The following is a 26,414-nucleotide window of genomic DNA, read 5'->3' as shown; positions in this document are numbered from 1 at the left end:
CATCGTCCCTTAAGTATGAACCTAGAACTTTGGAAGGGTATGTATTATTAAATTCCTTCTCCACCTCTCCTTGAAGAGTCTGTTAAACCCTTTCAAACTAAGTGCATGTAAACGCAATATGTCTGTTTATGCTGTACTCTGGAAAAGCAGTAAGCTTTGGAGACAGACCGATCTCAGTCCCAGGCCTTCTGTGAGAAACTGTAGATACACTGATGAACAAGATTCAGTTCCTGCCCCAGGAAGGGGAAGGTGGACAGTCAAATGGATAAACTTCATAGGAATTACGGCATAAAAAAGTTAGACCCTTCAGCCCTAAAGTGCTGTTAGAAGAAAGCCAATGACCCTGCCCAGAGGCCTCAGGGAAGGTGGCCTATCAGAAGTGTTCTGGGCTAGGTCACAAAGAAGAGAGAGCATCTGAGGTCACAACCAAGCAGAAGTCACAGGGGAAGTAAACATGGCTATATGCAGAGTGGTGAGGAGATCAGCAGGGCTGTAGCATGGGCTACAACTAAAATATTCCTCCATGGGCCCTGGGTATGAGTGGGATCTGTCCAGGCAACATTCTGGGAGAAGCAAGGGGGTGATGAGAAGTTACCATCTCAGGACTGTGAGACTTACTCTTTTTTTTTTTTTTTTAATGGTAGCAGCATGGTTTCTTAAGCTGTGCCTTCGTACTGGCTCTGGGGCTTGCCCATGGTGCTGTTGATGTGCAAAGCCCGGACTTTCTACCAGTTCTTTTTCAGCAATGACACCAAGAAATCGACAGCTAAATGGATGTTGTACGCAAACTCATCATCTGTCATCTTCACATGGCCGACAGCCACCGCCAGACACAGCACCTTCGTCATCTGAAACTTGATTGTGGCTTTCACTTCATCAACTTTGACCACCACGTTCTCATTGTGGGTCAAGAGGAAGAGAACTTGCTAGCCTTATGCAGGCCTGGGCCCAGGTGCCGGGAGCCGGTCCATCCTTGCTGTTTCAAGGGACCTGGCATATATGGCATACGGTTCTTAATATGTTTGCTCACCTTCTTGGCGCTATGTGTTTTAACCAAGGTCACCTCTCCGAGAAAGGTTGAATCCCCAGGTAGGGATTTTCCCCTGAAGTTAGGGAGGGGATGAAACTCCTTAACTAAGTGCCAGGCAGGTAGTTAATCAATTTAACTACAAACAATCATGCTTAAGCTACATAATCTTTACTCCCTGGAATGGAGATAAGAAACGCCCTAACCTTTGTAATAGAAATTGACAGGATTAGAATCAACTGGTATAAATACAGATGCAACAAGACAACAACAGACAGAATTCAGAAGACAGAAGAACACAGAACTTAGAACACAGAACTTATAAGACAGAACTTCAGACACAGGGCTTGGAAGACAGGAGCAAGAGAGACAGAGCCTAGGCACAGAACCTACACAGAACATTCTCTAGAGACAGAAGAACTTCGCTGGCGAGAGCATGCCGGAGGATCCTGGACCGGGACTGGCCTCGGAGCCTGGAGGCAGAGCCTGGCGAGAGAGCATGGCAGGGGATCCTGGACTGAACCTGACTGCGGAGATTGGCAGGAGAGCCTGACTAGAACCTGGTGACTGAACCTGACTGGAGAACCTGGACAGAACCTCTCTGGAGATCCTAAGCAGAACCTCTCTGGAGATCCAGACCAAAACTTGGCTGGAGATCCTGGCTGGAGATCCTGGCTAGGCTGCTGATCAACTGAACACTGTCTCCGTGTCATTCCTTCTTCGCCGACTCCGTCTACGCCTTTGGGAACCCCTGGACCTGCTGGGGTTGGACCCCGGCACCCAGGATTCGTAGATCTGCTTGATCAGAGGAGACTCTGAAGCCAAAAAGGCATCATACTTCTTGGCCAGCTCCTTGACTAGTTTCTTACTCTTGTTGAGTTTCTTCATGCCTCGCTGTTCATGCGGGGGATATCCACGGCCTTGACCTCATTGCAGTGCTGCTGGTCCTCCAAGGAACATGTGCAGAACTTGGGGCAGGGAGTGGACTTCAGCCTGGCAGTGCCCAAGTTTGTCCTCCGGAGGCTCATAGCTCTTCAAGCTGACCTGCAGCTCCACTGTCTCCAAAAACTTCCGTCGCTTGCGCTGGTTCCCGTGCAGAACTGCCCACACCGCCTTGTACAGGGTGTCTCAGGAAACTTTGTTGTCTGTGATTCCTCGCACCACAAAAACCGGAAAAGAGCTCAGACTTACTCTGTATTGAGCACTCAGTGAATGCCGACACCATGCACTTGACACGCATCGCGGCAGTGTTTCCCAATGGGTATTATGCAAGTCCCTGGGGAGTATGAGGTGACTTTAGACAGGATACCAAGAACATTTTTATTTTAAGAGTTATGCTTTCAGTTTACATTTATTTTCTATGGGCGGCAGGCGGCATTAGTTTTTTGTTCACAATCTATAATAATAAAAGTGTAATATGCAAGTCGACCGAACAGCAGAATGACCGTCCGGACGACTTTCCGGACGACCATGCTATGACACACACTGGCCCCAGGCCAGCCAAGGCAGGTGCGATGTGATTGGTCAGAAGGCTCCACCATTGCCCCACAATCGCCCCACAGATCAATGGGGAGGGGGCTCCACGATTAATTGCCCCAAAGAGGGAGGCCCAGGCCAATGACCAGCAATGCTGTGGCAGGTGTGCAGGGCCAGCCAGCAATTGCCCTGCAGAGGGAGGCCCAGGCCAGCCAAGTGATCACACCCCACACCTGTCACCTGCAGAGGGAGGCGACCGGTGGTGGGGGAGGGGAAGGCAGCACCACACAGATGGCAAGCTGTGACAGGGGTGGGGGCAGGGCCAGCTGCAGGCAGCCAGGCGAAGGAAAGCCCTGATAGGCCCTGTTTCCAGCCAGGGCGAGGGACCCTACCCAAGGGGGACAGGATTGTGAGAGGATGCAGGCTTGGCTGAGGGACACACACACACACACACACACACACACATACACACCCCTCCGGTGCACAAAATTGATGCACCGGGCCTCTAGTTATAAAACATAACTTTTTTACAATTTAAGTTTTTAAAAAGTGACCCAATTTAAAGAAAAATATTTATTGAGTAAATATATAGCTGGTACATAGACACTGTAAAAACTTCAAGGGGGTGGGGGGTACATAAATCACTGAAATTCAAGAAACACTGTTTTAGCATGTAAGCATTTATCTCGTTCGGAGCTCATTTAGTTGCAAGTAATCAGTGACTCAAATCAGCTCAAGCAAGATAAGGGAAGATTTCCTCACAAGGAACTCTCACAGGCCCCAAAGGAAAAAGTGCAGTTGTGCCTCAAGAAGGGCGTGGCCTGGAGGAGGAGAGTGGCAGGCCCCTGGAAGCACCACCCCCTCCTCTCTCCAGGTTCCGGGGCCCTCTGTCTCTGCTTTGCTCTGCACATCTCCAGCTTCCCTCTAAACAGCCATTTTCTCTGGTACACGCATGTCGGTGGCCGTCTCTGCCACCCTCTCAACCCCAGCACATACACAGACAGACACACATGTAGACGCGCACACACTCACAGCTCCAGGGTTTCTATATCTTCAGGTGAGTGACTTGCAGAGCCTGAAATAGCATCCCTGACTCTTGCTACTTATTCCTGAGAGCTGTGGTACTCAGCTCAGGGTGCAAGAGGAGGCTCATTTGAATTCCTGACCGGCCCAGCTAGAGCCAGATGTTCACCTCTCATCCATTCAACTCCTATAGGAGGACGGAGGGGAACAAATTCTCAGAAAAAGAGAGAAACCTGGATGAGAAGGCACCCTGACCGAGAGGTCTCTGACTCAGCAACTTACTTCGCTGCTCAGAACAACCCTATGAGGTAGGAAATTCAGCTCAAAGTTCTCAGCAGGAAGTGACAAAGCCAAGAGTGGAAACTGGGTCTCTGTGACACCAAAGCTCCAGTAAGCTGCACTACCTGGTCACCATCAGGCAAGGCCAGCCCACAGCTGCGACTGCAGACCCAAGCGCGTTACTGGCCCATCGGGAGGCAGTTATAAAAATCATCCATCCAGCGCTTGCCCAGTAGACAGAAATCAAGGATCCCAACTTTATGGGGACACTGTCTGGGAGGGAAGAAGATCTCCTTAAAGGCCCATAAGGCCCTGGGAACCAGAGAGGGCTCCTCTGAGCCCTGGGTCTGAGGCTGCCAGATTCAGACGGTGGTACTCAGCTCAGGGTGCAAGAGGAGGCTCATTTGAATGTATTTGCTGAAAATCACAAGCAGGCATCTAGAGATCGTCGAGAAGTGGACACTTCTCTTCTGCACCCAGAACTCACAGTGCCTGCTGGCCCTAGAAACCATAACTGCTCCTCCCACCTCCTAGAAGCTAAATTAGGAGGGGGTTCCCTAGAAAAAGAGGCAGGGGGGAGGCAAGCCTAGGCTCCCACTCCCATGGAATCCCCTGGGCATCGTGGTGCCCTGGATGATCAGAGTTTCGCCCTGAGGGGCCTTTGCTGCCTGACAGGAGGTACTTTATCAAGGTCTCTGCACAGACAGATGGATACAGCGATTGTGTCTCTCCCCCAGAGCTGAGCCAGGCCTGATGCGAGGTCCACGCTGGGAGACACCTCTGCCTCAGGACACAAGCCCCCCATCCTAGCGTTTGGTCTATGCACGTGTTATCTTCTCCGGTCGCCGTTCGGGTGTTGGGTGAGTTGGGAGAAGTTTCCACTGAGCCACCCTAAGAAGTGTCACCAAGGCCTCGCGCCTGTGGGTGGAGACAGGGTGGCATCATCCTAGCTCAAAAATCTGCCCCAAAGGTACTGCCATGTTGCCAAGGGAGTGTCCCTTTCCCCAAACCCCTTCTCTGCCTTTACAGTGATGAAGGGAGTGGTTGCTCCAAAGTTTAAGTCATATGCACTTGGGGTGCTGCCCTAGCAGGGTGCACTGGGTGGCTCAAAGTCTGTCCCCAAGGTCTGCCCCTGGCTAAAGCCACCAGCCAAGTTTCCTATGGCAGATGTCCAAAGGGGGCTCAAGGGGCTCGTTCAGGTTTGGGATTTCTAGCAGTCTGGCTCTTCCATCATCCCCACCTTACGGAGGTAGCCTCCATATCTCATGGGCCCCGAGCACCCAGGAAAGATGTGCCCAGCCCACAGCAAATACCTCTTCTTCCCCCAAGTCAGTCATGATGTCCATGCCTCTGGGCCTGGCCCCATCCGGCAGAGGCTAATTTTTGAGGGAATTGGCAGGCACGTGGTTGAGCGGCAAGACCACTTCGGTGCCCGTGTCCATGGTGGTCAGGGGGCATTTCCGACTGCTGCGCATGCTCTGGAACTTCTCGGTAAGGTGCTTGCGGAACTTCTTGGTGAGGAAACAGTAGATGACGGGGTCTAAGACACAGTTGGTGCTAAGGAGGCAGAGGGTGACCTGATGTGCATCGTTAATAGCCTGGTGGAAGTCGCTGTTCTGGAAGCCCAGCTCGGCCAGGGTCCAGGGCAGCTGTACAACATGGTGAGGCACAAAGCAGATGATGAACACCGCCAGGACCGTGCAGACCATCCACAGCGCCCGGCGCTTGACTTCCACGTTGCGCTGCAGCTGCACGGGTTGCAGGAGCAGCGTGCGGATGATGATCAGGTTGCAGAAGAAGATGATGAGGAAGACAAGGAAGAAGGCAAGCACGAGAAAGATGTGAATGATGAGGACCGGTTTGCTGCCTTTCTCATAATGTTCAAAGCAGCGGGTGACGTTGCCGGAGCCGGTCCTGTTGGGCACCACGTTGGTGGAGTCCAGGACAAAGAAGTAGGATGCAGCGGCCACAATAGACACCCAGATGATCAGGGACAACAAGATACCGCGCGTCCGGGTAGTAGCCTGCGCGGTCTTGATGGGCCGCGTGACGGCCTGGAAGCGGTTGTACGTGATGACCGCCAGGAAAGCCACCGAGCAGTAGGTGTTGATGAAGAAGAAGCAGCCGGCCACGTTGCACAGGAACGCGGGGAGAATCCAGTTGCCCTGGTGGTAGTAGTAGGTGATCCACAGGGGCAGGGTGACCAAGAAGAGCAGGTCGGCCATGGTGAGGTTCACCATGAAGATCTTGATCTCGTTGAGTTTCTTGGAAGGGTACAGGCGGGCAAAGACCCACAGCACGTAGCTATTGGCGATGACCCCCACCACAAAGATGACACTGTAAAAAATCGGGAAGAGGGTGTACCGGAACTCGGAGTCCACGCGAGAATCATTCGTCTCCATTGCTCGGGGCTAGAAAAGGCGGCTGGCCACCGTGTCCTGCTTGTGCCTGGAAGACCACACAGGGATTCTGGTTAATGAAGGGCCAGCAGGGGACGATCTTATTTCATCTATTCTAAGACTCCCATTTTGCACATTAAAAAAAAAAAATCAATGGCATCTTCCAATTAATAGGCAGCATTTATTTTCTTTCTACATAAAATAATTTTCCAAGGGACTACCTCTGAGATTCCATGAAATCAATAGCAGCTGTTTCAACAGTGGAAACACTTGAAGAAGCCTATAGATCAGTGGTTCTCAACCTTCCTCAGGCCGCGACCCTTTAGTACAGTTCCTCATGTGGTGGTGACCCCCAACCATAAAATTATTTTCGTTGCTACTTCATAACTGTACTTTTGTTACTGTTATGAATCGTAAATATCTGATATGCAGGATGTATTTTCATTGTTACAAATTGAACATCATTAAAGCACAGTGATTAATCACAAAAACCATATGTAATTATATATGTGTTTTCCGATGGTCTTAGGCGACCCCTGTGAAAGGGTCGTTCGACCCCCAAAGGGGTCTCGACCCACAGGTTGAGAACCGCTGCTATAGATACTTAAACAGGTGAGTTTTAAGAAACAACTGGTTCTAATTGGAATTTTGTTGATTGAGAAAAAAATTTTGTGCTTTGCTCTATTTTCTGTGGTGGTGGTTTATCTATGTTAAGTTAAATAAATGTAGCTTCCATTATTCCAATAAATCATTGTGGTTCCTTTAAAAAAAAAAAAACACTCACCCGCGAGTCATACTGTGCGTTACACAGTTGGTTTGAATTGCATAGTTTGTGCCATTGGACCTTTCCCACTGCCAGCTGCAGCTCTGCCCTGCGATCCCTAAGCCCTAGGATAATGGCTCCACAGAGATGAGGAGGACAGAGGAACATCTCGGAGACCTTTTAGGGGATCCATGAGGTCAAAACTATTGTCATACTAATACCAAGATGCGCTGGCTGGTTTGGCTCAGTGGCTAGAGCGTCAGTCAGCCTGCAGACTGAAGGGTCGTGGGTTCGATTCTGAGAAAGGGCACTGTCCGGGTTGCGGGCCTAGTCCCCAGTGGGGGGCATGCAGGAGGCGGCTGATTAATGATTCTGTCTCATCATTGATGTTTCTATCTCTCCCTCTCCCTTCCTCTCTGAAATCAATAAAAATATATTTTACAAAATACCAAGACATTATTTGCCTTTTGCACTGTGTTGACATTTGCGTTGATGTTGCAAAACTGCTGGCTCCTTAGAATAAATCAAGGCAGTAGCACCAAACTGTAGTAGCAGCCAAATTCTTTACAGCCATGTACTCAAGAGTTAAAAAAAGAAAAAAAAAAGAAAAAGAAAGCCAATTTCATTTTAAGTCACTTTAAAATGCCCTTGGTAAAGCAAGGATATGATTAACTTTATTAAATCTTGAGTATACATCTTTTTTAATATTCCATGTCAAAATGGGAAATCCACATGAAACACTTCTGCTGCAAACTGAAATAAATTGGTTGTCTTCAGGGAAAGCATTTATGTGATTGTTGGAGTTGTGAGCTGAACTTTTCTGAGGATCATCATTATTATCACTTGAAAAAATGGCAAACTATGGCCTGGCTGGTGTGGCTCAGTGGTTGAGTGTCAACCCATGAACCACGAGGTCGCTGGTTCAATTCCCCATTAGAGCACATGACTAGGTTTGGGGCTTGATCCCCAGGAGGGGGCGTTCAGGAGCCAGCCGATCGATGATTCTCTCTCATCATTGATGTTTCTATCTCTCTCCCTCACCCTTCCTCTCTCTCTCTCTAAAGCTTAATAAAAACATATTTTTAAAATTATTTTATTTTCAAATTAAGTTTTTCAGACGAGTATCTGGCAGACGTTTTCTCAGATATGAATAAATAAACCTGTCACTTCAAGGGAAATAAACAGTATTTATGGACAATGATAAAATTCAAACTTTCAAAGGAAATTAGAATTTTGGGGGGAAACTGTATCTCCAGCTTTCCAATACTTAAAGAATTTTCTGATGAGATTGGTGGTGATATTAATGAATGCAACTTTTAAAATATCTTATAATGAAAGAGCAATATTTGGAAGACCTGCATAACTCATTGAACAGATATTTTCCAAATAAGGAAGACATGATATTTCAAAATTATGCCTAGGCAGAAAATTCAAAGAATAAGATAAACCAATACCTCACAGGGTAACAAATTACAAAAAGTTCGTGGATCTGATCCAGGTTCCACAGTGCAGCTAACCTTTAAGAAACTACCATTTGTGGAAAAAATAGTGTCACCAATTATCTGAAAATCACATTAAAATATCCCTCCTTTTACAGATACCTATTTGTGTGAGGCCAGATTTTCAAAATGACATATCACCTCAGATTGAATGCAGAAGCAGTTATGAGAATCCAGCAGTCTTCTATCAAACCCAAGATCAAAGTGATTTGCAAAAAAAAAATATAAATAAATTCCACTCTTCTTCCTAAAATGTTTGTTTTGAAATTTTAGTTATTTTTTACTAAAAACGTTATTTGTGTTAACATGCGATACGTTTGTTATTGGTTTTTATATTTAAAAGCAGCAATTTTTATTTATACTGTCTTAGTTTTAATTTAAAAAATGGTAAACAATGATAGATATAATCCATGTAACCAAAAGCACTCTGGGGCCCTCAAAACATTTTCGCGATATAAAAAGATCCTGAGACCAGAAGACTTGAAAGTTGTTGCTCCATAACCTCAGGTCCTCCACTCCCTCCCGTGGGCCCAAGATGCCCGTTCATCTGCGACTGGCCTTGTTTCGTTCCCCTGTCGGGCCCCCATGCCTTGGGGGACCGTGTTGCTGGGGTCTGAGAGAGGTGAGGAGGCAGCCCGTAGCTGGGGGTGCGTGTTGCTCCTCACTCTGGGTCTTTGAGGAAGTCACATCCCTACCTACCCCTCACACCCACACCCAGCTCCACCCCTAAGTTAGTTCCTTCCTGTCTTGGGTTTAGGCTCCAGCTCAGTGTGGTGGAGGCCGCTTTCCTCCAGAAACTGTCCCTCTCCGGCCAGAGGACCATGGCAGAGCGGAGGGAGGGAAAGTGATGGTTGTGAGAGTTATCCGGGAGATTGAACGGACAGAACTTGGTGAGGTGAGATACTGGTTGATAGAAAGGGAGGAGTGAAGGACTGCCAGGTTTCTGGCCCAGAGATTGGAGGTGGGGTGCTGTCTATCTTCATGGACACGAGACCGAGGAGGAACAGCGTGTGGGTGGGGAGGGTGAATTCGGTTGAGGACATATCCCATTTGCAGCGCCTGCAACACAGCCAGGCGGATCCAAGGTTGAGCCCGAAGAGAACACCATTGAAGGATACGCCAGAGGAGGAGGAGAAACTTCGGAGGGGGGCAAGGACAGGATGGCCAGAGAGGTGGGAAGAGAACCAGGGGACTGCCTTCCTGGAGACCTAACGAAGGAGGTTTCAAGAACGGGAGAGCCAGTGGCCAGCGGCGTGAAAAGTCACAGGGCAATCAAGCACAATGCAGACAGAAAAGCAAATATTGGATATGGCAACACGGAAATCTGTCTCGCGTGATTGGAGGGAGAGCAGTTTCCTAAGATGAGTTGAAGAGTGAATGAGAAGCAAGGAAGTGGAACATCAAATTCTCATTCAAGAAGCTTAATAAGTTGAAAGAAGTAGAGAGAAAGAAGTAGAAAGATAAATAAATACAATTTCAAATTGTGATGAATTCAATAAAAGAAAAAAAAGTAGTAACATGATGAAGCCAGATTAGAGGGCTGCTTTAAGGAAAGTGACCAGGGAAGGCTTCTCAGAGGAGGTGACAATAAACAAAACCAGAGGCCTGTTTGCCATGAAGCCAATGAAGCTTGACCTTCAGGGCCCCCTCCCCGGCCTTGTAGCTAATTGTGTGTTTGTAATTTGATATCGTTCCTTCAAAGAAGGGCCCCAAAGGTGTATAAAAATTATGGTCCTGCAAAACCTGTATCTTCCTCTGGCTGAAATCTAAAAAGTGAAAAGAAACTAGTCAAGAGAAATTATTTAAGTCCATCATATTCTGAGAGAGGAATAAATTTGTCGTGTTCGAGGAACAGAGAGGTCAGTGCGGCCTGCAGGTGTGAGAAGTGGGAAGCGTGGGATGCGATCAGAGAGGAACAGCCCTGCATCCCCGTGATGAGGAGTTCAGACTGTATTCCTTTAGCATCACAGAGACACTGGAGCATGTCAAGCAGATGAGAAGCATGACCGGACTCGCTCTGGACGTTGGGCAGAGAACAGATGGTAGGGAGCAAGAATGGAAGCAAACAGACCATTTTGGAGGCAAGAGATGGTGGTGACAGGGACCAGAAAGTGGCATTTCCAAGTTTTCTCTGTATCCCCAGCATCCAGCACAAGCTTAGCCAGAGCAGGAGCTGGGTACACATTTGTCAAGTGAACAAATCTCTAACAACTGACAAGACTGGCCTCTTTGTGAGGACGGTGAGAGGGGTCACCCAAGAAGATAGTAGAGGCCTCATCTACCCGGGGGCATAGAGCACCAGTGGCAGCCTCCTCACAAGGCTGAGGGTGCCCTCCACCACCTCCCTACTCAGACGGTGGCCCTGGGGCCAGAGCACCAGCATCAGCTGTGAGTTTGTTAGGCACGCAGAAGCTCAGCTCCACCCGAGACCTGCTGTTTCAAGGTGTCTTTTAACAAGATTCAGGCGATCTTGATTCATGAGCACCCTGGAGTTGGAGAAATGCTGTGCCCAGCACACCGCCAGCCACATACCTGTCTGACCTAACACCTTCCATGGCGCCCCTCTGTCCAGGATCACGCTCTTGTCCAAACTCATCTCCCACCAGCCTCTACTGCTACTCGCCCTCTACTCCAGCCACACGGAACTTCCAGCTGCTGCTCTGAAAACTCCATTTCTCTTCAAACCTCTGTCTTTGCACATGCTGTGGGCCCTACTGAGCATGCCTTTTGCCTGTTATTCTACCTCGCAAAATCTTACTCGGGAAGACCTAAGCTAAAACATGCTTTCTCCGGGACGCCTTCCCGGTTTGCCCCAGGTAGAAGGAGTTGCCTTCTTCTCTCTGAGTCACCATGAGGCTGGGCACATTCTTCGATATAGAACCTGACACACACCAGGTAGCTGTACGTATTGATTTCTGTGGCCCTTTTACTCACCACGCTGGGAACTCCCTGAGAGCAGAGATTAGATTTTCATCTCTTTGTCCCCAGTGTCAGACAATGGGGACTGAATAGCCAAGCCCCAGGTGACTCTTCAGAGGAAACGGGCACGAAGGAAAGGTACCCAGCCTCTCGGGAAGGCATAGCAGGCAGGGAGCACGAGGCCCCTGGAGTTAGAAAGGCCTGGGTTCATCCCTGGCTCTGCCGTTTACTTGCTGTGTGACTGTGGACAAGGGTATTCACTTCTCTGAGCCTCAGTTTCTTCGTTTGCAAAAGCTTGCAATCCTTACAGTACTTCCAAAAATAAGCATGTAAAGTGGCCACAAATGGCCAGGCTGTCCTCCACTCCCCATTGGCCCAGCTCCCCACTGGAGCCCGGGGAGGGGACTGTGGGTACCACTGACTTCCGGAGCTCTAACTCACCACTGACTTTCCTGCCAGCTCCAGCAAGGCTTTAGCAGAACACCAACAAAGCTATCAACAGTTCAACTTAACATGCAGGCACAGTCCCCTGAGGATCAAGGCTGGGCAGCAGGCCCAGGCCCAGCACTCAGCTGTGAGTGGGCTAAGAGGGCCATAAAAATTCACAGAGATAAGAATCCTGCCATCTGGATGTCCCACCCTCTGCCCTGCAGAACATTTAGCCCCAACCACACACTGCCCACCACTCCCATCCTGCCTACTATTCCCAGTCCCTGGGACCTGAGAAAGCGGGACAATCAGAGGGGAGGGACGACCAGGATCTGAACAGAAGCTACATGCTGGTTACTTCCCCAGTGCGGACTGTGGGTTGGGAAGTTGGGTTTACCAGTCAGTCTGGCCCCTGACATTTGTGGTGTCATATGTGGTCAAGAGCACACATGTTTAAATATTTACAAGCTATTACGCTGGCCGGTGTGGCTCAGTTGGTTGGAGCATTGTCCTGTGCACCAAAAGGTGGCAGGTTCCATTCCAAGTCAGGGCACATACCCACGTTGCAGGTTCAATCTCTGGTCAGGGCACTGCGGGAGGCAACCGGTCAACATTTCTCTCTCACGTGAATATATCTCCCTCTCGCTCTTTCTCTCTCACAAATATATATTTTTTCTTACATACCTACAAAATTGATTAGGTCTAAAAAAAAATACACTTAAAAATAAATACGTATTTACAAGCTATAAATCAGTCACGTCCAGGTTCATGCACATCCCATGCACCAGCAGCTCCTGGCAATCCAGCAAGCTTGTGGGTGCAGGCACCGGTAAGAGTGTGGGCGAGAAGGGGTGCGGGCAGGACACAGGCTCCAAGTGGTCAGTCCCACGTGGATCTAAGGACTCCTTGCTCTGTAGGGAGGGCTTGACTATAGGGGGAGCCAGAGCCAACCCACCTAAACTCGGGGCGCTGGGCATGATTTTCCAATTAAATGGGTAGATGCTCTTACCCATGATCACATTTCCTCCTCCAATCGGCCTTGGGAGGTAAGCGTTACAAAATGCCCACGTTCCCGGGGAAGAAAGCGAAGTCAGAGCGGGTAACACACTTGTCCCCAGTCAGACAGCTGGGCGGTAGCAGGTGGGATTTTGAAGTCCAAGACCCATCCTCTCTCTCCTCGGCCAAGCTGCAGCAAACCACTCCTTGGCCAACTCGGCCTCTCACGGGCCTGAGGACGGGAATTTTGGATGCCGTGCGGCCCCAGAAAGAGATGTCTTTGACCTGGGGCCTTGCTTTCACCTTTGCTCCCCAAATTCAGAAACTGAATGGGCAAAGGGCGGGGAGGGACTGCTGCATCCATCTCACTGCGGCCGGGAATTGCTGGCGTTGGAATCAAATCCTGGTTCAAACACTAAACTCACCCCATGACTCTGAGTCTCTGTTTTCTCATTAGTAAAATGAAGACTTTTAAATGGGTCTAAAAGGAAATTATGAAAACAATCCCATTTACAATAGCATCAAAAAGAATAAAACACTCAGGAATAAACTTAACCGAGGAGGCAAAAGACTTGCACACAGGAAATCACAGTACATTGATGAAAGGAATTAAAGAAGACACAAATAAATGGAAAGACATGCGGTGTTCATGGATTGGGAGACTTACTATTATTAAAATGTCCACGCTACCAAAAGCTATTTACAGATTCAATGCCCTATAAAAATACCAATAGCAGTTTTTGCAGAAATAGAAAAAAAATTTACAGAATTCATGTGAAATCTTATCTCAAATACCCTGAATAGCCAAAACAATCTTAAGAAAGAAAAGCTGGGGGTCTCACACTTCCTGATTTCAAAATATACTACAAAGTGCAATAATCGAAACAGTATGGTATTGACATAAAGACAGACATACAGATCAATTTCTAGATAGACATATAGAAAAAAAAAACACCTCACATATATAGTCGAATGATCTTTGATAAGGTTGCCAAGACTACACAACGGGGGAAAGATAGTCTATTCAACAAATGGTGATGGGGAAAGTGGATATTCACATGCCAAAAAGGGAAGATAAACCCTTATCATACACCATATACAAAAATGAACTCAAAATGGATTAAAGACCTAAACGTAAGACCTGAAACTATAAAACTCATAGAAGGAAATGTGTAAATCTTAATGATATTGGAATGGGCAATGATTACTTAGGTATGACATAAAAAGTACAAGAAATAAAAGCAAAAATAGACATATGGGACTACACCAAACTTAAGGAAACAATCAACAGAGTAAAAAAGGCAAACTAAAAGTACATAATGGAAGAAAATATTTGCAAGCCATATGTTGGAGAAGAAGTTAATATCCAGAATATATAAAAAACTCTTACAACTTGATAACAATAAATACATAATTTAAAAATAGCCAAAGAATGGGAATAGACATTACTCCAAAGACATACAAATGGCCAACAGGTATATAAAAAGATGCTCAACCATCACTAATCAACTGGGAAATGCAAATCAAAGCCACAATGACATATCTATCACCTCACACCCAGTAGGATGACCACTATCAACAAAGGCAGGTATTGGTGAGGATGTGGATGAACTGGAACATTTGTGCACTATTGGTGGAAAGACAAATAATGCAGTGACGATGGAAAACAGTATAGAGGTTCCTCAAAAAATTGAAAAAGGAACTATCAGATGATCCAGAAATCTCACTTTGGGGTGTATATCCAAAAGAAAAGAAAACAGGGTCTTGGAGATACATTTGCACACACGTGTTCATAGCAGCATATTCACAATAGCCAAGAGGTGCAAGCAACCCAGATGTCCATCAGCAGATGAATGGGTGAACAAATATGGCATATATGGATGACGGAACGCTCCGCAGCCTTTAACGGGAAGGAATTCCTGTGGCATGTTACAGCATGGATAAAACCTGAAGATATTATGAAGTAAAATAAGCCGATTACAAAAAGACATACTGAATGATCACACTTAGATGAGGTATCTAAAGTAATCAAACTTATAGAAACAGAAAGTAAAATGGTGGTTGCCGGGTGCTGGGAAAGGGAGAAATAGGGAGCTGTTGTTCAATGGGTATAGAGTTCCAGGCATGCAAGGTGAAAATGTTTTAGAGACCTGTTGTGCAACAATGTGCATATAGCTAGGACTACTCTAATGCACACTTCAGATTGTTAAGATAATCCATTTATCTTATGTGTTTTTTACTACGATACAATAAATATGTTTGAAAAGCAGGCCCAAGAGATGGCAGATTTGCAAGTTACCTTGTGTGCTTGTAATTTGGAATTATATGTCTCAGTTTTTTATGACTTCATAGCTGTGCAACCTTTGGTAAAACTGCTTCCCCTCTCTGAGCTTCATCTGTAAAATGGGATAATAGCACATCTACCTCGCTCGGCTGGGGTGGTTCAGTGGTTGAGCATCCACCTATGAACCAGGAGGTCACTGTTCAATTCCCAGTCAGGGCACATGCCTAGGTTGTGGGCTCAGTCAGGCAACTGATCAATGATTTTCTCTCATCATTTATGTTTCTATCTCTCCCTCTCCTTCCTCTATGAAATTAGATAGATAGATAGATAGATAGATAGATAGATAGATAGATAGATAGATGTAGATGTAGATATAGATATAAATATAGATATAGATATACATATATATTTTTTAAAATAGCACATCTACCTTATAGAGCTTTTGTGAGCACCCAGGAAGATATATGTATTTGGAAAGGACAGTGGTTAAGACCACAGACTCTGGAGTCAGACAAACCTGGATTCAAATCCTGCCTCTGTCCCATTCTAGCTTAATGACCATGGTCAAGCACATCACTCTCTGAGCATCAGGTCCTTTCCGCATAAATGGAGCTGATAATATTACACGCACGTATCTCCCCAGAGTGGTATGTAGAGTCCATGAGCAATGTATGTAAAGTGCTTGGCACAACTGAAGGGATTCGCCATCAACAGCTCTGAAAAGCTGTATCTACAGGAAATTCAGTCAACCTTCTGATTAGTCCAGATCAAATGTTTCTCAAAATAGCATGCCACTGTCACTGTGACTGCTCACACCAAGTTCATGCCAGCTTGAGGCCTCCTGTATCAGGCTTCCAGCTATATCATTAACCCTAAAGGCTCAGTCACGTCTTTTTATGGCAGCTGGTACAGTTGGCAAAATGCTATCAGCCAATTCTTGCCCAAGACAATTCATTTAACCTCCATGAGCCTCTCTGTTTACTCATCTGTAAAATAATAATAATAACAATAACAATAGTAACAATAACAACACTACCTACCTCATAGGGTTGTTGTAAGGATTAAATAGGAAATGCCTGATCCATACTCAGAGTTCAGTGAATGCTGGCTACTGTTAGTCTTATTTCTCTACCCCAGCCAGAGTTCAAGGTGCCACCTCTGGTCCCCATAATAACACAAAATATACATGGCTGTTGATTTCTCTTTTTCTGGGTGGGGACTTCCCTGGATGCAAGGCTTCTGGTATTTCAACAGTATAAGGCCTCTTACACAGCAAACACTCAAGAAATAGTTACTAAATACACACACACACACACACTCACACTCACACACACACACACACACACACACACACAGAGTCACATTGTCCCTCATCTTTCACTTCTAAACCTTACACACCGGCCTCAACTACTCCCAGTTTTTAGATTCCCTGGGTCCACTAAAACACCACAGTTTAATCATTTCCCTTCTATGCGTCCAAGTTTTCTCATCTGTAAAATTGGAATAATATCAGCATTAACCTCACAAGATAGCCCTGAGGTTAACGGCAGATAAACCTAAACTCGAAAGTACTTGGCATACAGTAGGTGCTCAGTAAGTAAGCTACGTCCCATTCCGATCTCTCCCGATGCTTCACATTTGTGCCCTGGCCTGGCCCTGATGGCCACACCATCTAAAGATTCCCCTCGTGAGCAGATTCATCACAATTTCTCCAAGAAGCAGAGGGCTTGGAGGGCAAAGTTAGGGGAGCAAATGTACTGGCCTCCGGGGAACTCTGCACTGGGCTCCCTCATTCCCAGTACAAGGAGTTAGGGCCATGCCAGGTGTACTTATTGGTGGATGAATGGAGCTCCTTGTCTGGAGATAGGTCAGGATCTGGGGCCCCAGGGATAGGGGTGGCCTGGGGCCAGAATTTCCCAGTTCCCTTTTCCCCGGGGCCCACCCTGACGCCAGGCATGTGAATTACATTGTTGAGACTCAGTCTTCACTCAGCTGGACTAGGACGTTCTTGTGGTGTTGGGGGGCCCTGAGCCTGGCCGAGGTCTCTCCTCCTGGCTCCCAGATACTCAGATGGTATCTGTCTAAGTCAGCCTTGCCTCTCCTTGCTTCCTGGAAGTCAGGCAGGGCAGGCAGGAGGAACTGGGGAGGCTCTACCTCCTCTGGGGCTTCCCCAGCGCAGGGCACACCCCTCTGTGATACCAAGAATCACACTGCCATCGTCCCCACCCGGGGTCCTGCTGGCACCCTCTGGGTACAGAGGGCCTGGCCCCCGGGGGATCTCACAGACCCAGATCTGCGCCAGGCTCTGCTCTGTCCCAGCTGATGTTTGGCTCTCAAAGCCTCTCTTTCTTAATCTGCAAAATGTTGATCATAAAACCTTCTTTGCCAAGTAGTCGTAAGAGGGAATGAAGCAATGCGTGCCCATGCTGCCTGCTCAATAGCTGTGAGTTCCTCTCCCCTCCCCCCACCTCAAGAAAATGTTTGCTGAATGCAGGAGTGAGTAAGTAACCAAACAAAAACAACCCAGCCAGGCACCAACCCGGCCACATCTCCCCCTTTGGAAGCAGGGGCGGCTAAAGGGAAATGGCAGGAACTGGGATCAGGGGGTGCGGGCTGCGGCCTCAGCGGTGCCACCAACCAGCACCCGCGGAGCCTTGGGATCTTAACTGCAAAATGGGGTGCCACTCCCACCTCAAGTATTGTTGTGAGAAGGAAGTAGGATTGGGGGCGTGATAAAGCGTTTGGCAAACTGAAAAACACTGGTAAGTGGAAGGGACTTTATAAACTGTGAAGCGATCTGCACACCCCTTTGACACGCTTCTCCCGGCAGCCAGCTGAGCTCAACGCCAAACCCGGCCCTGAGGCCCCCTCCTGCGGAACTAAGGGGGTGGGAGGGCTGCTGAGTGGTGGTCTCCCCCACCCACATTCTCTCTCCGTCCCTCTGCCCCTCGGCCCCTCTGTCTCTCTAGAGAGACTCTGCAGGTTCTCTCATTCTTTCCAGGTGACCGAGTGTCTGGGCAGCAGCCCTGGCTCACCTCCTGCCAGAGAAAAGGGGGGGAGGGGAGGATCACCAGCTTGTGCCCTGTCCCTAGCATCCTGGGACCCAATGGGGGAAACTGGTGGTGGGCCAGCCCTTTGGAGGCACCTGGTTATCTTCACCACCCCGAGCCGAGCCCGGGAAGAACATCCAGTGAGTTCCTAAGTACCCAACCCTGTGCCCTCAGGCCCTTCGCCTCTCCCACACCCTGCCGGGGAGACGCTATTCCCCTCATTTGACACTTTAGGAGACTGAGGTGCGGCGAGAGGGTGCGAAGTGGCCGAGGTCACTCCGCTAGTGAAACACATGACATTCGGCTCCCTGTGGTCTAGGCAGCCCGCTCTCACCGCCTGGCGCCTCCCAGTGAGGCCTGGGGGAGAACCAAAGAGGGGAGCTGGGTTTCCTGGGAAAATTATTTGTAAACGTGAGACTCTGAGCCCGAGGAGGATGCCCAATGGTTCCTGAAAAACAGAACCACCCGTTGCTTTGGTGCAGTCTAGGGGCATGACCTTGGCCTCCCGAGGACACTTTCATATGCCTCCCCCTTGCCAGCCAGGGCGGGGACCCCCTTACCTGCTCCAGGGGCAGTGGCTGCAGCTGCGGGGTCTGAGCGTCTCCGTCGGCAGGCCCGGTCTCTGCGCTTTCTGGAAGTGGCAGAAATGAGGAAACAGCAAGCCACTGCCCAGTCACCCTGGGGAGGAAGTGCCGTGACCCCCGGGCCCCTCCAACAGATGCCACAGGAACCTCCAAGTTGGGGCACCCAGGCCCTGGACGCTGCTCGGGGGTGTCTCACAGAGCAGAGGGCGGCGTGGGGTGCGGGCAGCAGCCACCGTGCCAGGGAGCTGGGGTGAGAGAGAGAAAGCAAGAAATGAGCAAGCATGCACAAGAGAGAGAGAGAGAGAGAGAGAGAGAGAGAGAGAGAGAGAGAGGAAGCGGAGGAGGCACAAGTAACTGAGTGACCAAGAAAACAGAGTAGGAGTGGGAGTCAGGATGAAATGAGAGATGGAGGGAGAAAGACAGGGAGACGTAAACGGAGAGCCGCCTGAGAAGAATGAGGAGGTGCAGGGAGTTCAACAAGGAAAAGATGCGACAGGCCGAGTGGGCTCCTGTGTGTGCACATGTGTGTGCATGTGTGTGTGTGTGTGTGTGGGCGTGAGGGACAGAATGGAAGAAAGGGCGAGGAGCAAAGGGAGAGACAGCCAGGGCATGAAATGGATGAGAAGGGAGGAGCTCAGAGGAGCCGCCGTGCCAGAGGCGTGAGTGGGCTGGGCATCCCTGGTGAGCAAGCAGCACTGAGCCCAGGGGACTCCTGTGGCAGATGGGGGGGGGCAGCGTGGGCATCTGTGGGAGACAGTGAGGGTGAACAGGGATGGGCAGCTGATGCGAGTCTGGGAGTGTCCACGGGAGTGAGGGTGAGTGAGTGGCAAAGTCAGCTGGGTGGAGGCTCCGCGTGCACATCAGGAAAGGATGGGCCGGAGCTCCCTGCCTCGGGTTTGAGCCCATTTGCCCACTGTTTTATTCAACCACCATGTACTGAACTCCCCCAGGCACTGGCGCTGCAGTGGACGCTGTCTAAGGAAGCAAGTCCCTCCGCTGTCAGTCCCTCCATGCCCTCCTACGCAGAGGCAGGTGCAAGCAGAGCCAGGATGCCGGCTCCTGCTCCCCGTGCAGGGCCCAGCCTCAGCTCCCCAAGCGGGTCTGGGCCAGCCTCCTCCATCTGGCAGGATCCTGCCTCAGCCCCCCGGGGGGTCTGGCCAGCCTCCTCCATCTGGCAGGATCCTGCCTCAGCCCCCCGGGGGGTCTGGCCAGCCTCCTCCATCTGGCAGGATCCTGCCTCAGCCCCCCGGGGGGTCTGGCCAGCCTCCTCCATCTGGCAGGATCCTGCCTCAGCCCCCCGGGGGGTCTGGCCAGCCTCCTCCATCTGGCAGGATCCTGCCTCAGCCCCCCGGGGGGTCTGGCCAGCCTCCTCCATCTGGCAGGGTCCAGCCTCAGCCCCCAGGGGGGTCTGGGCCAGCCTCCTCCATCTGGCAGGGTCCAGCCTCAGCCCCCCGGGGGGTCTGGCCAGCCTCCTCCATCTGGCAGGGTCCAGCCTCAGCCCCCTCCGCTGGCTGGAACACACTGCTTCTCCTTGTCAGAGCCAAAAACCAACCCCAAAGAACAAAACACCTTTCCACGCGCCACGGCCCTAGGAACGGGAGCCAAAGGTCTGCCCCGCTCCCCCAGCTCTGCCCCCTTCACCCACAGGCAGACACGCTCCAACAACCTACGCACAGGACGCTTGCACACTCGAATGCTTGCACACTCGCGTACTCACAATACACAGTGCCAGGCAAAGGCTCTCTCACTAGGACGTCCCTCCACCCACGTGCACATTAGGTGCCCACACCCATCACCTCACACCTGCCCAGAGCCACCTCCTTCGCCCACCACTGCTCCTCACCCCCTCCACCCACGCTCGCCTCAGGCCTCCCTAGGTCTCCGGCAGGGACTTTGAAAAGGTCGTTTTGTCGCCTCCCCATATCTCTGTTGAGCCTTGGGTACCGTGAAACACAGAGGACATGGTCTGGTCATGGAGTTTAACCTTCACGCAAAATTCCTCCTGAAATCCCAGGCCCTCGCTCAGCTCCCCAGCCCAGATCCTTTTTCCCAAAATTGGCTTCACCTTCTCAGCCGTCCTCCAGCCACCACACTCCAGAGCGAGCTGAGACCAAGGAGGGACCTCCAGGATCAGCCAGCCCCCACGTGACCAGAGTCTCCAGGACGCCTGGCTCAAATCCAGGACTGTTGGCTCAGCCTGTTTTTCAATAGTCCCTGGTGTAGGTTCATGTAGCATTTGTGGAGGGGTACCTCTTTTGAGATTATCAATAAGCAGGTGGGTAGGCAGAGATTGTTATCAACATCATCATGAAGTGAGCAAGCAGACTCTTTTCTTCTCTCATACCCACACCCATTCCATTAGCAAACTCTGTCAGTTCTACTTAAAAATATATTCAGCTCTGTATCTAATCAAGCCTCTAGACCTAAGCTTCAGTGTGTAGGAAACACAGCGGACAGAGAAACAAATTAAAGGGCCTCGCAAGGAAGCAATCAGTGAAACCCGGAATGAGGGACAAGGACATTCCGAAGGACAATTGATCCGGTTCCTTCAACAGGCCAACCACATGGGAGGCGAGGCGGGGGGGGGGGGGGGGGGAATAGACTGTTCAAGATTGAAAGACATAAGAGACTTATGAGACATAAAATCAAATGCAGTTTGGCAGGTGTGGCTTAGTGGATTGAGTGTAGTCCCAGAACCAAGAGGTTCCTGGTTCAATTCCTGGTCAGGGCACATGCCCAGGTTGCAGGCTCGATCCCCAGTAGGGCACATGAGGGAGGCAGCTGAATTGATGTTTCTATCTCTCCCTGTCCCTTCCTCTCTGAAATCAATAAAAATATATATTTTTTAAAATTATATATTTGGGATTTGCTTCAAAATAATATGGGACATACCTCAATTTTTAAAAATGGGTTGATAATTGTTGAAGCTGGCTGATGGCAAGTGCACTTTTGTATGTGTTTTCAAGTTTTTATAAGAAAGGTTTTTTGTTGTTGTTTGTTATCTAAAGTAATTCAGCACTTGTTTAGATTTCAGATCAGAATGACGATGAAAAAGGGAACTGTCCTGATGCTATGTGATGGATAGTTATGTCTTGGGATGTCATGTTCCTGTGATAGTCTCTCATTATAAAACAGCATATATGATGTTAGGTGCTGCATCTCCTACAATATAGAAAGAAGTGAAAATGATGTAGCCTGGAAAACTCTATCAGATGACAGAAAAGAGCAATAACAACAAAGATGCCAACATCAACGATAAACACGAAGGGTTGACGTAAGTTGGTTTCATGGAATTTGAGATTGGAAAAAAGCATTATACATAAAATAATAAATTATTGCCTGAAACTAGTGGCCTGGTGCACGAAATTCATGCATATTAAAGGGAATTAATTAGAGGAAATATTTTAATATTGCTATTTGCCCTTTCTCTATAATAGAAGTATCAGAGATGAAAGAAAAGTAGTAAAATGTATATGAAAATCTTCCTCCTGTCAGAGTCTGGGGCATGCCGCGGGACCCAGAGTCAAGTCCCCGCCCACCCATGTGAGCCTCAAAATCGCGTGAGACCCAGACCCAGCCGGCCCCACCCCATTAAGCCCCGCTGGGCAGGGGGCACAGCCTCAGGTCCCCTGGACTGGTGCTGGGTGGGGACACAGCCTCAGGTCCCCCGGAGCACCCTCAGGTCCCCCAGCCCGGTGCCAGGGCAGGGGGCAAGGCCTGATGTCCCCCAGCCCAGCTCTGGGGTGGAGAGTGCGGCCTGAGGTCCCCCATCAAGCCCCGCCAGGTGTTGGGGAACGGCCTGAGGTCCCCTGTCAAGCCCCACCAGGCGGGGGGGGGGGGGGCGTTACAGCCTCAGGTCCTCTGCCCCGGCCCAGCACCATGCAGCCTCAGGTCCCTGCTGATAGCTCATTACGGCTCGTTACGGGAACCCTGCCTCCTCTGTGGGCGCAGCCATCTTGTGACAGTGTGATGGAGTGAGGGTCAATTTGCATATTTCCTCTTTATTATATAGGATATTTAAGTGTGTGAATGACTACATGAAGAAATTAATTATTATAAGTTGGCATTTGACTACATCAGTGATTTTCAATGGGGGCTATTTTTCCTTCCAGGGACATTTGTCAATGTCTCAAGTCATTTTTGGTTGTCACACTGGCAGGGGAGAGGAAGAGGATTGGGGGCAGCTGACATGTGGTGGGTAGAGGCCAGCAATGCTGCTAAACATCCTACAATGCACAAAACAGTCCCTACAACAAAAATGTATTTGGCTCTCAATGTTAATACAAGTGAGGTTGAGGAACTCTGGACTATTTATATACTCTACATTCCTAAGAGATTATTCAAGTTGGTCTAAAATCCTTTTGGGGATCTCATCATCAGAAAAATAGAGGATTGCTTATCTAAGAAGTTACCTTATGTTTGTATTTATGAGATATTTTAAAAATTCCTTCACCAAATAAACTTATTTTTAATTTTAAATATTTTTAATTGGTTTTGAGAGAGAGAGGAAAGGAGAGGCAGTGAGATGCAAGCATCGACGGAGAAACAATGATCAGCTGCCCTCCACTGGGGATCAAACCTGCAGCCTGGGGGAGGTGCCTTGACTGGGAATCAAACCTGCAACCTGGGGGAGGTGCCTTGACTGGGGATCAAACCTGCAGCCTGGGGGAGGTGCCTTGACTGGGGATCAAACCTGCAACCTGGGGGAGGTGCCTTGACTGGGGATCAAACCTGCAACCTGGGGGAGGTGCCTTGACTGGGGATCAAACCTGCAGCCTGGGGGAGGTGCCTTGACTGGGGATCAAACCTACAACCTTTCGGTGCACAGGATGACACCCAACCAACTGAGCCACACCAGCCAGGCCAACTCTTTTTTTTCAGACAAATATCTTTACTCCTGCAGGAGGGTGCGCACGCACATAGTCTGGAGCATGTGCTCACTGAGCAGGCAGTCCACTCACGGTTTTATCAGGCTGACTTATTTTTTTTCTTTTTTTTTAAATATATTTTATTGATTTTTTACAGAGAGGAAGGGAGAGAGATAGAGAGCCAGAAGCATCGATGAGAGAGAAACATCGATCAGCTGCCTCCTGCCCACCCCCCACTAGGGATGTGCCTGCAACCAAGATACATGTCCTTGACTAGAATCGAACCTGAGACCTTTCAGTCTGCAAGCCAATGCTCTATCCACTGAGCCAAACCAGGTAGGGCAGGCCAACTTATTTTTAATTTTAAACTAAGTATATAAATTTACTTTCAACTTAAAATGATAGATGATAGAGATAGATAGATAGATAGATAGACAGACACTTTTAAAATCTCCACTGCTATGGCCCTGGTTCCAGCCACCATCATCTCTCACCTGGATGTGGCTCCCTCATTGGTCTCCTGGCTTCCACCCTTTTACCCCCTTTTCATTTGTTCTCAGCACAGCAGTGGTTGAGCCCCTTCAACAGGAAATCACATCATTCTTCTGCTCAAAAGTCTCTGGTGGCTTCCATCTCACTTAACAAAAAACCCAAAGTCCTTTAGAACGCCTGCAAAACCTGACCTCATCTCCCAGCTCTAGGGCCTCCCCTCCCCCATCGTTGCACTGGCTTCGTTTTCTTCAAATAACCAGGTCTACTCCTGCCTCAAGCTTTCCCCATGTCTTTATCCCAATGCCACCTTGTCGGTGAGGACTTCTTAATAACCCCAACAAACTACAACCATCTCCGACCTGACCTGGGCCCCTGCACTGCTTTCTTTTTCTCACGTATCACACTCTTCTCACTTATCACACCTACCACATCTAACATACCGTATATTTTGCTGCTTTACTTTGTTTATTATCTGGCTCCCCAGCCGAATTGTAGGTTCCTTGAGAGCAGGAACAATCCCCTGTGTTTCAGTTCGCTTGTTGATTACTACACCCTATTATCTAGAACTCTGCCTGGCACATTGCAGGTGCACCTCCATAATGCTTATTGCATGAGTGAATGAGGTTAGAGGAGAGCAAATGACGTATCCAAGGTAACACAGCTGGTAGGTGGCAGAACTGAAATTAGGACCCCAATACCCTCAACCCAGTTCACTGTTGCACACTGCTGTCAGAGCCTTGTTCGCTTCTTCTGCTCTCAGTCTGCCCTCCACTCGGAGGGATGTGGACACTTCGTTACTGTGAGCGTCGCTTTGCTCTTCTGCGGCGGAGAATAATGAGGGACGAAGAACACCACAAGCAAAAGAGCATGGGCTTCAGACCCAGAGACTTGAATTCTAATTTTGACCGTCACCAACTCTCTGTGTGAACTTGGAAAAGGTAATTTACTTCTTTGAGCCTCAGTTTGTTAACCTGTAAACTGGGAATAATCATAAGTGCCTCACTCTGTTGTGAAGAATATGAGAACAAAAGGATGGTTATGAAGATTGGAAAAGACTAGCAAAACTGTCATTTTCACAGGCAGTATGATTGTTTACATAGAAAACGTAAGGTAAGGTCATGGACAAATTATTAGAGCCAACAAAAACTTCAACAAGATTTCTGGATATAAATTCACTACATTAAAATCAATGGTGCCCTAGCTGGTTTGGCTCATTTGGCTCACTGGATTGAGCGTCAGCCCGGGGACTGAAGGGTCCCAGATTCGATTCCAGTCAAGGGCATGACCAGTAGTGGGTGTGCAGAAGGCAGCTGATCGATGCTTCTCTCTCATCAATGTTTCTAACTCTCTATCCCTCTCCCTTCCTCTCTGTAAAAAATCAATAAAATATTTTATAAAAAAAATCAATGGTGTTCCTATAAATGAGCAATAAACAGAAAATGTCAATTTTAAAAAGACACAGTTTATAATAGCAAGGAAACTATCTGGGCAAATAATTTTTGAGGAAGCCAAGATGTGCAATTTTATCTTGATACAGGAAATTATAAAAATCATTGAAAAATAATTAAATAAGAACTATATGGCCCTAGCTGGTTTGACTCAGTGGATAGAGTGTTGGCCTGTGGACTGAAGGGTCTTGGGTTCTATTCCGGCCAAGGGCACAAGCCTGGGTTGCAGGCTCAGTCCCCAGTGTGGGGTATGCAGGAGGCAGCCGATCAATGATTCTCTCTCATCATTGATGTTTCTATCTCTGTTCCTCTCCCTTCCTTTCTGAAACATATATATATATATATATATATATATATATATATATATATATTTAAAAAGGATCAAGTTCTTGCAAAAAAAGAACTATATGAATAAATAATATATCTATGCATGAGACTATCAGTATCATAAAGATATATTTTTCCCAGTTTAACCTATAAATTCAGTGCCAATCCAATCAAAATCCCAATAGATGTTAATAAAGGTGGGGGAATAAAAATCACATAATAAAGCACTTGAAAAAAATCTCAATAGGCTCTTCAAGAAACTTTATGAGCTGATTCTAAAATTCCAAATGAAAACCAAAGATCCAAAACCAGCCAACACATTTTTTTAAGAACAACAATAAGGACCCATCATCAGATTTTCCCTGTCATATATCAGGTCTTATTATAAAGTTGCAGTGTTAAGACAGGGCAGTATTAACAAAAGGATAGCAAACAGTCCACAGAAACAGAACAGCGGTCCCAGAAGTAGAGAGCACACCTACGGAAACTTAGGAGATACGACAGAGCTGTCATTACAGATCAATAAAAGAAGAGGAGATATTGGTGCAAAT

At 48.3% G+C, this 26,414-nt stretch overlaps 1 protein-coding gene and 1 pseudogene across 1 annotated transcript in view; both read right to left on the bottom strand.

Moving 5' to 3' along the window:
- Positions 1-725: 725 nt before the first annotated feature.
- LOC132231935 (large ribosomal subunit protein uL1-like) lies at positions 726-2,267 on the bottom strand (annotated as a pseudogene).
- A 794-nt stretch (positions 2,268-3,061) lies between these two features.
- The window catches only part of PTAFR (platelet activating factor receptor), a 32,431-nt gene continuing 9,078 nt past the window's right edge, over positions 3,062-26,414 (bottom strand). The window contains exons 2-3 of the mRNA XM_059690564.1: positions 18,705-18,973; positions 3,062-6,253 (exon numbers count right to left, since the gene is read on the bottom strand). Of these exons, the coding sequence (XP_059546547.1) occupies positions 5,182-6,207 (1,026 nt within the window). The 5' untranslated portion in view covers positions 6,208-6,253; positions 18,705-18,973 and the 3' untranslated portion in view covers positions 3,062-5,181. The remainder of the gene's footprint in view (positions 6,254-18,704; positions 18,974-26,414) is intronic.

This window comes from Myotis daubentonii, chromosome 3 (assembly GCF_963259705.1).
Source record: "Myotis daubentonii chromosome 3, mMyoDau2.1, whole genome shotgun sequence".
NCBI classification, from domain to species: domain Eukaryota; kingdom Metazoa; phylum Chordata; class Mammalia; order Chiroptera; family Vespertilionidae; genus Myotis; species Myotis daubentonii.
Note: the sequence above shows the minus strand (reverse complement) of the source record. Positions and strands in the feature narration are given on the sequence as shown.